Source organism: Porites lutea, chromosome 1 (assembly GCF_958299795.1).
Source record: "Porites lutea chromosome 1, jaPorLute2.1, whole genome shotgun sequence".
Lineage (NCBI taxonomy): Eukaryota > Metazoa > Cnidaria > Anthozoa > Scleractinia > Poritidae > Porites > Porites lutea.
The window spans coordinates 28,556,986-28,568,797 of NC_133201.1; the positions used below are offsets into that span (position 1 = coordinate 28,556,986).

General features: G+C 38.7%; 1 protein-coding gene across 1 annotated transcript in view; it reads left to right on the forward strand.

The window, feature by feature from the left end:
• The first annotated feature begins 5,955 nt into the window (after positions 1 to 5,955).
• LOC140927408 (uncharacterized) overlaps positions 5,956 to 11,812 on the forward strand; it is a 45,734-nt gene continuing 39,877 nt past the window's right edge. The window contains exon 1 of the mRNA XM_073377051.1: positions 5,956 to 7,097. Coding sequence (XP_073233152.1) covers positions 5,956 to 7,097 — 1,142 coding nt within the window. The remainder of the gene's footprint in view (positions 7,098 to 11,812) is intronic.

Genomic DNA, 11,812 nt, shown 5'->3' on the forward strand with positions numbered 1-11,812 from the left:
AGTTCGATGATTTTTGTCCTCAAATCGTGAATATTGATGAGGGCGAAGGATAAAATAAAAAATGGAACATAATAAATAAAAGACTTAGTTTGCCTTCGCCCTTCTCATATTATTTAGGGTGATATCAATTAGGGAAGAAAACTAAAGGATCGGAAGAGAAAGCGGATATTTTTCACATTTATGTTTTCCTCATCAGCACCCAAAGGAAAGAGAGGATAATAAATTTTAGCTTAAACGGCTCCTGATTTTAGATTCTTTAGTGTCGTATTTTAATATTCTAATTTTCGCAAAGAAACACAAAACCCTTTTTCATCTGCTTGGAGATAATTGAGTAATTTGTACGTTGCGCGCGGAATGCATGATTTTCAATGTCCGTCTGTGTTTTGTGTGATTCAGTGTCAATTCCACGTTTTATTCGATCCGATCAACTACGCTCAGCACACTGTTCACATACAATACCGAACAAGAAATCCTTACAAACAAGCAAGTGTCCGTTGCCGTAACCTTGAAAATTGCTGCAATATCGGTAATGATTCCGTAATGTTCTAGAAGGAGAAAGGCCACTCTTAGTGATGCCTTGGTGATTATAGGCGGAGTATGACTGCGCACATGCCTTCCCATTTATCTTACGGATTCAAGCATGTAAAAAACTACAATCTTTAACACTGCTCCCCTGTATACGATTATAGTTGCTACAAATGACTTTGCCATCAGGCGTTGAATTTATAAGGGCAGCGCTGATTGAAGTATCAGTACTGCTATTAAGTTTGGGATTGGAAGGGGGATTTGCCTAAGCTTCTGCTTTTCTTTTTTCCATAGAACTTCATAAACATCACTCGCGTCTCTCTCTGGCTATATAAATGTTTAGAGCTTAAACTTCCAAACGGTTTCACCGTAAAATAGCACAATTTATTCGGATCAAATAATCGGTAAATTGATCAAGTAAGTTTGGTAATAAGAAAGCCAAGGATTACCGGCAGCGATCAAACCACCACGGTAGTCTTATTTACGCATCATGGACTTTTATAATTCCTAGCTCGTCATCGAAATAAAAAAATTAAAAAGTAAGTTTTAAAAAAATATCCAGTGAAAAGTAACAAGCCTTCCACCAGCTTTGACAAAAGGAGAGTTTTTTACAGCACACACATTCAACTTCACTTGGCATGACTCTTCATCTTTCACAAACACACCGAGAAGAATTTGTCCGTTGACTTTCAGTGCTCGAAGATTGAAATTACGAAACTTCCTCTTCACCTGAATCCACGGGTTCTTCTTCAGCTTCTTCATTGGAAGAGTAGTCACGGTCAAGCTGATAAAGCTGAATAGACATCACGATCGCTTCTGCGGGTCACGACGCGAAGCTTGATGTTTTCAATAAAAACACCAAAATTGCGTGCAGGCAGCCATGGTAAGCAATCATATTGCGTCATCACCCCAGAGAGCCTTGAACGCCAAGGAAAATGGCGGACGAGTAAAGTTTGAACCAATCATTGTTTTGGCCTCTTTTGAACGGTAAAAAAGAAAAGTAACTAAAAGAACGAACGTTTTTCTTTGCCAAAATTATTTTTTTGGGGGTCTCTTGTTTAAGAGAGGTGTTATCGGGATGGGAGGTTTAATTGCTTTTCTCAACCCAATTGTTTTTTTTGTCATAATGCAGATATCTTGTTAATAACAAAATCCAGAAACTGGAACCAGGAACGTTCTCAGGTCTGAGAAAGTTACAGCGATTGTAAGTTGTACTTAATTAAGTGCTCTTTATTTATTTGAATATTTTGTTGTTGTTGGTATTTGCATTCCAGTTAATGCTAGCAAGAGTAGTATAAAGTACAGCCACTGTCATCACCATAGTACACTATCAAGCCATGAATTTGCCGACTTTAATCTGTTAACGGACTCAGTTGGTAAAATCAGTCCTGCTTTCTTCGTGTAATGCTTTTGTTTGTTTGTGTGTCTTTGTTATCTCAGTGAAGAGTACAACTGCAATATTTTATATTAAAATAAGATAGTGTGTGGTACAGACTCTTTATTTTTAAATATCCCAAATTGAAAACCATTGAGAGAAATTGAAATTACAGGAGTAGATTATTTAGGACGCTATCATTTCGGGAGGAAAACTAAAGGATCGGAAGTGGAAATCGGGTATATAAAGTTAAAGTTACTACGGGCTCGTGAGTTATCTGCTTGGAGATAATTGACTACTGTGTAGGTTGCGCGCGCAATGCATGATTTTCAATGTCTCTCTGTGTTTCGTGTGATGGTGTATTTAACAATTAGTAAAATCCAACTAGTGGTCTATTATCAATGCCGCGTCCTGATTGGTTGACGTACTACTAGGCTAAATGTTATATCCTAGTAGTAGCGAAAAGCGCGAGGTTTTTGGCAGCAAAAAAGGATTAAAGTCTAACTTTAACTAGCTAAAAATTTGTTACTTTCAATATTTTTGACTAACTAGTTGGATTTTACTAAAGCAATTATTCCTCTCGCCCTCATGGCCTCTGAGTCAATAGCCCATTCGGGCTCAATTATTCCTCGAGCCCGAATGGGCTTTGAGTATGGGCCTCATGGGCTATTGACTCAGTGGCCATGAGGGCGAGAGGAATAATTGTTTTAGTAAAATCCAGCTAGCTCGTCATAAATATCGAGAAACGATTCAGCATTGTGTTGGTTTTCAAAGCCGGCGCTTTTCGCTAGTAGTGGGCTATAACATATATCCTAGTAGTAGCTCAACCAGTTAGAACGTAGCATTGATAATAGACCACTTGTTGGATTTTACTAATTAACAATTATTCCACGAGGGCGTGTTGGATATGAGATGATAGATTGCCAACGAGGTCCGTAGCGCCGAGTTGGCTATGATCATCTCATATCCAACAAGCGCGAGTGGATTTTTTGTTTTATTAAAGACGCCCACAAAATCTCGTTGAATCTCCCCGACTAGAACAAACCGGAAAAGACAAGGGACTTCCGCTATTCACATGTCACACGTCTATCAAAACTGTCAACGCGCGAACGGATTCGCCTGGACTGCATGAATGAAAAATCAAAACATTGTAGCGATGAGCGTTAGTTTTTTAAAAACTCATCGGGATTCTAGGATTTTACACAGCAGAACAGCTAAACAAACCTGGCAGGTAATGTGACGGAAAAGAACTTTTAAGTGACAGCCGTCGATATTACTGTGAATTTGGATTTTCGGTGCAGTTATAAAAGTAAGAACAACGGAGAAAAACTATTACCTCGGTCGCTTGTTATGAAGTTGTTTGAAGCCACAAGCTGGTTTTGCTGAACGGGAAAAGAACCTATACTGCCGCCTCGATTGCTTTAGTGAATGGCTGCATAGCCTGTATTTGTAGCTGGTTACTTGTGATTTATATTCTTGATGTCGGATAAACAAGCCGCAGTTATCTATCGGCGAGTGACTCGATCGGCGAATGGCTTCGCGATCATGAAGAAAGAACACTTGTCTTCTTTCGTAGCTGGTCAAGGTACTTTAGTTCCATGTGTTTTCATGTGTTTTTCGACAAACTTTCAAACAAGCTCTTGTGGCTTTTTTGTTTGTTTTTGTCTTTTTTCTTTCGATGAAATTGCATTTCTAGTATTCTAAGAAATGAATTAAAACGATTTGCTTCGGGCGCCGTTCTATCCTTCGCGAAAACAAATCTCAGCTAGCTTCCAATTTTAAACTGGTACACCGACCATATATGGAGAGCATGGTATAATAGCTCATATACCATAACGGCTAAGCCAATCAAAATGCTAGAATTGCATTATCCAATGATTCAGTTTTTAGTAATTATCATTATTCTCTACAAAACAATGTATGACGTGTTATCTGCCTCGCTCTTCGGCTTTGGCCGACAAAAGTTACCTAGGCCTTGCATATTCCGGATATCAGAAAACTAACCTAATAACCTAATAATAATCTAATAACCTAATCTAGTAATCTTTTACTATTATTCATTCAAAATATTTCCCCAATTCTGATTGGCTAAAAGCACACGCATAATTCATCATAACCAGTTACTGACGACCAAATTTGGAAGAATTTTGTGTTTACCGAGGAAATGACGTCAAAAATGCAGCCCGCTACAGGTTAATGCACCGTTAACCGAGAAAACCTGGGGACGAGGTTGAGTTGTTTTGGTTGTGACAACAAAAATGGCCGACACTTCACTCGTTTCAAGAGTAAGAACTACGGCGGGAACTAGGCGAAATAATAGCTAAAAACACGACAAAAACAGCAAGAAGACAACTCGGAGGGCGACATCTGCTATTTGGAGAATATTTGCGGAGCTGGACAAACCTAAACGTACACTATCGAAGATGAACTTAACATCGATGCAGGTAAGCATGTTTAGCTATGTTTTTAAACTACGAATTATTTTGAATGAATGATAAAGCAATTACTGAATTCGGCTTTCGTAGGATATGAAGAATTAAGTAGATCTGAGAGGGTGTTATCCACCTTGGTCTTCAGCCTCAGTGGATAACACCCTCCTCGATATACTTTATTCTTCATATCCTACGAAAGCCGAATTCATTAATTGCCAATTTTTAGTCAACTTCACTTGGCAGAGTGCAAATAACGCCCGAAAGGAGTACAAATATCTCACGGTATTTGTACTGCAGAGGACTGGTTTGTCCGGTTTTCTACTTTTTAAAATGCACTTTATTTGTGTGCTAATGAATTTAGCATGAAAGTACTAATTGGGAACACTTTTTTTTACGTGTCCTTTTGGAGACAGGACCGCCATTTTTCATGGTTATCCGAGCCACGCAACGGTCTAGCCATTTGCAAGGCAAAGGCAGTACTTTCATTTCTCAGTTATTTTAAGACCGTGATTATTGGTTCGGTCCCAGGAATCGAACCTGCGACCTCCCGCTTTGCGGTCAAGCGCTCTACCGACTGAGCTGACCGTAACTTCCCACATGGCAAAGAACGCATTTCATGGAAATTGTAAGCTTCAATTAAGTCATGTTTTTAAAATAAAGTTCCTCAAACAACGAGGAAATGGCGACATTTTAAAAAAAGTAGCCAGAACATACAAATTATTTATCGTAGCTTTAAGAATTTTGATATCGATCTTTTCATCAGTGACACTCGAAGCTCTTCCCTCATCAGTGATCCGCCAAATGAACTTGATGATCTAGTTGCACTTTATGATTCTGAGCTATCTGGAATCTTTAACAGACATGTTCCCATAAAGAAGCGTACCGTTACCATTCGCCCAGAGGCACCTTGGTACTCAGAAGAATTAAAGTCTGAAAAGAGGGAAAAAAGACGGCTTGAGCGACGGTGACGTGCTTCCCGTTCTATGCGTGATCGTGAAGCTTACACGCGTCAACGTAAAGTTCTTAAGGACTTGCTTTCTTCATCAAGAAGTAACTATTATTCAAATCTAGGTGCTGAGAATCAGTTTAACATGAGATCGCTTTTCGCAGTTTTCAGTAAACTACTTCATCGACGTCATGAGGCGAAGTACCCAAACCATGATTCCTCGTCTTCTTTGGCTAATGATTTTGTTCTATTCTTTGGTGACAAGATCAGAAGAATCCGTCGTGACCTTGATCAAGTCCCACCTTTGGATACTGCTGTAGATAACGGTACTACGGGCTGTCAACTGACTATGTTTTCGATTGTTCCACCGGATGAACTCTTGAGTATCATCGGCTCAACTACCCCTAAGTCCTGTGAGTAAGATCCTGTTCCTGGTCATGTACTTAAATGTCAGTTTCCTTCTATTCTCCTAGTAATACACAAGATTGTCAACCTTTCCTTGGAAACTGGTCGGATGCCTAGAATACTTAAACAAGCTATACTTAAGCCATTGCTCAAAAAGCCCTCTCTGGCTTCGATCGACTTCAACAAATATAGGCTTATTTCTAATCTTCGTTTCATATCCAAAACTATTGAAAAATATGTTGCTAAACAGCTGATTCAATACTTGGATATTAATGACCTTGGTGAAACATATCAATCGGCCTATAAGAGAAACCATAGTACAGAGACGGCTCTTATTAGAGTCCAGAGTTGATACTGTTGATCCTGGTATCCTCCTTTCGCGACTGTCCAATCGCTTTGGAATTACTGGAACTGTATTGGAATGGTTTCGATCATATCTCTCTGATCGTACGCAGTTTGTGCAGGTTAATGGTGCGTGCTCTGCTTCTCATGTTCTTGAGTTTGGTGTACCGCAGGGATCCGTTCTTGGCCCGTTGTTATATTCAATGTACACATCCTCTCTTGGCGAGATTGCTCAACGTCATCAAATGTTCTATCACTTTTATGCTGATGACACTCAGCTATATATTACGTTCAGGACGTCGTCTGTTTCTGATATGAATCTGAGTAACGCCAAATTGGTAAACTGTGTTCGGGGCATGGACGCATGGACGCTTTCCAACAAGCTGAAATTAAATAAAGACAAGTCCGAAGTTCTCGTAATATCCTCTTCCTATCGACCCCGGCCACCACTATCTTCTGTTGACGTATGTAATGAGACTGTATCCTGCTCCCCCAGTGCACGCAATATTGGAGTTATCTTTGATCAGTCCCTTTGTATGGTACTTCATGTCAATGCAGTCTGTCAATGGTCCTTTTCCCATCTTCGTAACATTGGTTTCATACGCAAATATCTTACTTATGATGCCGCAAAGATCATTATTCACGCCTTCGTAGTTTCTAAACTTGATTATTGTAATTCTTTATTGTACGGCCTACCATCCTATCTTATTCGGAAGCTTAAACATGTTCAAAATTCTGCTGCTCGCCTTGTCAACCAGTGTCCAAGATTTTGCCATATTACTCCAGTCCTGAGGGATCTTCACTGGCTCCCTGTCTCCTTTCGTATTGAATTTAAAATTATGTTAATTACTTACAAAGTACTACATGATCGAGCTCCAATCTATATACAGGAAATCCTTCAATTGTATACACCCAACCGCAATCTTAGATCCTCTAATAGAAATTTATTAGTTAAACCCTATTTTAATCTCAATTCGTATGGTAAACGAGCTTTTTCTGTTGCTGCTCCGGAACTTTGGAATAACTTACCTGAGGACATTAAGAGTGTGTCCATGGGAGAACCAGGCAGGAGGTGATAATGCTCAAATCACGGATTTCGCTCAAACTTGGCACAATTGATGGGTGTGGTGAGATATTAACCTCGACAAAAAATAAGGTCGCAATATTGAATTCCCTGGGATTTACAGGGACCGCCCCTAAAAACGACAAAATCTACTCATTTTTGCATAATTAATTAGCTGACTTTGGTTTGGCTGTTCAACAAGAAGAAAAGACAACTTCAAATCTAATCAACTTTATCATCTTCTATGTTTATCAAACTTAATGCTCAGTAATTTATTTTTACTCTCTAATTCGATCTCTTTCTATTATTTAGCCTAAAGTAAGGACATCTTCTCACTGTTTTGACCAAACCCTAAATTTAAGGTATTTTAGTGGCTAATATCTCCCATGAGCAACAACCTATGTACTTAATTCTCACATATTCTTTGAAAGACATCTTTAAGGTTATCAAATCAATCATAAAATATTTGGGCAATCTCATACTTTATCAATAATGACGTATTATGTACATCTGACTTGACGCTTATTAGTCATTTGACCAAAATTGGAAGAAACGTAACATTCGTTTTTTTAAACAAAAATAGCACAAAGTTGGCGAGAAGTCACAAATCAGATGCGTCATTATCGATACTAATAGCGGAATTGTTCGAATGTGTCCCCTGAGGCATGTTTTCTGTGTTATTTATGGACGTTTGGATGGATATTTTATGGAACGCTTGAGTAAACACAAGGAGCAAAAGAGTTAGTTCAAAACTTCGATCGGTCCAACTTGTAGGTGAAACAAGACCCAACAAGGATAAAAGATAGTGAATAAATGTTACATACACGTCTCTCAGGTGCTTTAGTCCAGATTTGCTGCTCCAGTTTCGTCTGGTCCTTTGTGGCGTTACTTCGTGACGAGGTAATGAAATCGAAACATCTTGAAACATTGCAGAATTAAAAGTGTCGGCTTTTCACCGAACATTCGAAGTCTTTGAAATAAGTTGTAGTCAGAAAGAACAAAATCATTCTCAAAGGACAAGAAGGATCACTGACAATCCATCTATATCTACAGAAAACAACCACCTGCTCGAACACCCCCCATCTTTGACTTTAGACTCTGCCAAAATAGAGGAATCTGTGACGGCGGACCACCGGACTCCGGAATGCGGAATACGCTATCTATTGTTTGTACGCACCAATATCCTGTTATAACTATTGTGTTGAAAATAGGTTGTGAAAGTCGTGTTACTTGAAATTTTGAGTTTATTCGATGTTGACATTAATTACCATGATAATAATGGTCCATAATAGCCCTTTTTGTAGTCAGAAAGCGCCGTGCAATTTTTAGACAATTAATGACTTACCACTGGGTATAATTACTCACTTACATGTATTTTAATCCTCGTAGTCTTACAACTATACAGGTTGGTATCTGTACCTGGGTATATTATTGACTACAGAAATATAATAATAACCGTTTATAAACGTGTTGAGGAAAAACTTCTGAGGAATACAAAAGACCCAAAAGGGGGGACTAATACATTGCAAAAAAAGTCGGCTAGACTTGTTGTGTCTGTCCATATTTCAACATCTGCCTGCCTCAGCACGGCACACGGCTGGGCACTAAACTGGTTTTGGTGCCCAAGAGTACGCAAAAAGGCCCTTCCGAGATCGATGTCTAGGACGAGAAAATTGACCTTACCTGGGTAGGGTGAGAAATTTGAAATCGAAGTATTACAGTTGAAGTATCTCGCGGAGGGAATGTGGAAAGGGTGTTAAACATATGGAAGCGGTTGTTTGAGAAAAATATCTAACTCAATGTGAAAGTGTGGTGTATTTTGAATTCTACTTGGGAACATTAGTGCCACAGTTAGGCTTTATAAGACCCCCAAAAGACCGTGCGATATAAAAAAAAATTCACTGTTTATGACAGTCAAATCTGGTGCCAGCAGGGTAGGGCATTTGTACGCAATTTGGACACTCCCCCGGGGAGAAGGGACTCCAGTATGAAAAAAAAATGGAATTCTTGTCGCAAGCCAATCTGGACGTGTCTCACGCTTTATTTGTCTCTTTGAACTGGTCTGCACCAACATCCGGCTTCACTTCGCTGCTATTTCACGTGCAACTGAAATATAAAAAATAGTTCTTTCCAAAACACGAAGACAAAACGACTTCTATCTCCGAGTTTGAGAAGACATGGGATCATTTATAATCATGGTCTGAGTAAAGTTGGCAATAGATATGGAATTCTAAATTATTTATCAGCATACAATAACAATAAAATAATCTCAGAGAATGTCGTAAAGTCATTTTGTTCACTGAACTCTGGCTCCTGGCTCCTGGTTCCTGACTCCCGATACAATGTTTCCGTATGGTGGCAACCGCTGCTTAAAAATGCGGGGCTTCATTTAATGTCAAAGATGTCGGACGTTTGCAACATGTGAATAGAGCTACAACAGTGGCAGAAATAATTCTTTCAATGGGTTAAGAATCGGCTTTCTACCTTTCGTATTGTTTTGTCCTAAAACATCTTGATTTGGATTTTGGTGCGTAAACTGATGGCTAAGGAATTTTAGTCGTACAGCGAGTCACGACGCTGAACTACGCTGAACTGGACATCGAAGGTGGCATGAAGAACAAATCAAAGCGGGCACAAACTAGCAGTTGAGACATCTAAGAGATACGTATATGGATTTTAGTGATCGTTTATATTGTTTTTAGGGCGAAATTGTTAAAGTAAGTAGAACTGTGAATTAAATCTTTGTATGTTGTTTTTACTTGAAAAGATCGCGTATATAGCTATCAAAAATCATCGTTAAGGTTTCGTGCACAACAATTTTTATGATTTTACCCTTATTAATGTTAAATCATTGTCTGATGAGTTTTTTTGTTCGATTTCTCCTCATTCAAAGGCAAACACACGAATATTGTGAGGGCCTGAATTTTGATGAAATATGCAAAAGTCGTTCCGTCACATGAACAGTTCATGTCAACACATGGAAGAAAGTGAATTGCCCAAACTTTTAATGATCGTTTTCTCAAGTTAAGTGATGGCTTTAACTACTCATGCAAAAGTTATAAAGATAAGCGGTTGCTCATCAGAGATATTTGGGAATAAAATACCCTAATTTTACGTCTCACTCAAAACTTGGAAATGATGACCCAACTTAAGGGGGCTAAGAAGGGGGAAATCGAATCGGCAACTTTAAACAGTTTATTGTGCTTAAAGTCTTATGATGTCAGATTATCTCTCGGTGCATTTAAGTTCCAGGTGGCTTTTCTGTTTGTTGCACTGGCATCGTAAAGTTAGCTAATTAATTATGCATAAACGGGCAAAATAGCGATTTTTACAGGGGGAGCCCGGATCTCCGAGGGAATTTAATATTTTGACCTGACATTCTGTCACATAAGCTAACTCCTGATACCTAACATTTGTGCCAAGTTTGAGCGAAATCGGTGATTTGAGCATTATCACCCCCTGCCTAGTTCTGCCCGGTTTTCTCATGGACACACTCTTAAATCTGCAAACTCAGTTGATGATTTTAAACGCAAACTTAAAACATTTCTTTTTATGCGAGCTTATGAATCGTGAAGTTTTTATTTGTTATCTGATTTTTTATCTATTGTGTACATTTATCTACTTTGTAGTTAGCGTCTAGTTTTAATGTCAATTTCTTGTGATTATTTTTTACTTTTTACTTCTATCTAATTTTTTGTAAACAGCGCCTTTAAATCTTGTAGAAAAGGCGCTATATAAATGCATTATTATTATTATTATTATTATTGTAAGCAACAAAGAACAGAAAAGATGAAAACAGACCTGAACGTGTGTAATGGAGATGGCGATTGTGAAGGCGACAATCTGTCACACAAACAACGTCCATTAAATACAATTCTGAGGAGCTTCACAGTCTTCACTTCTAGTTCTTTTAAAATGTGAGGAAACTTGATATGGAAGACTTTAGATGTTCTCTTAAGAGTGTACCTTGGCACTAATCCTGGCGAAGAAGTGGTTTCAAGTCCGTTGTTTACAAGTAGCTCTTTGATACTCCTTGAATTTGTTGTAGAATTTTGGTCTGTCCATCACAATTTGCTCTGCTCAGTTTACCTTCTTGTAGTTGTTTTACATAGGAACCGAGAGACCATCATGAGCCTAACAATTATTTGTCATTCCACGTCTGTTTTCCTAGCAAATGTCTGAAATATACTGATAGCACCCCGAAGTGCCAAAGAAAACCCGAGAAATCCGAGAAAATATCGTTGCTACATAAACAACCATAATATGTTAATACCTGTTGGGCACTTGTTGCCTGTTTGGAAGACCAGAGTCGCGCGGACTTACTAGTGCAGTCGACATCACATCTCCGTTCACATGCCAAACCTAAAACAATTTTTAGGCGTTCCGGAAATCGTGCGAAAGGTATTTGGTCTCCCTTTCGCTATTTTTGTCTGTTCATAACCTGGATGATAGAGTGACTCTCATATATAATCAAAAGAAGATCTAAACCATACAACCAAAAGGACTGGGACTAGGAAAGCCTCTATTAATAACTGCAAAAAATTTACCGAATACATTATCAAAATATTAATCAATTTCGCGTGAAAAATAATTTTGCCTGAAACTCTGGCAAGTCAAAGGCTTTATCGAGACTTAAATAGGTTTGCCCTTATTCACAATAATTTTCTGGCCGTGCTTGGGGCGCTAAGTATTTTGTCCCGCCACGGCCAATTTGCACGTTTTGA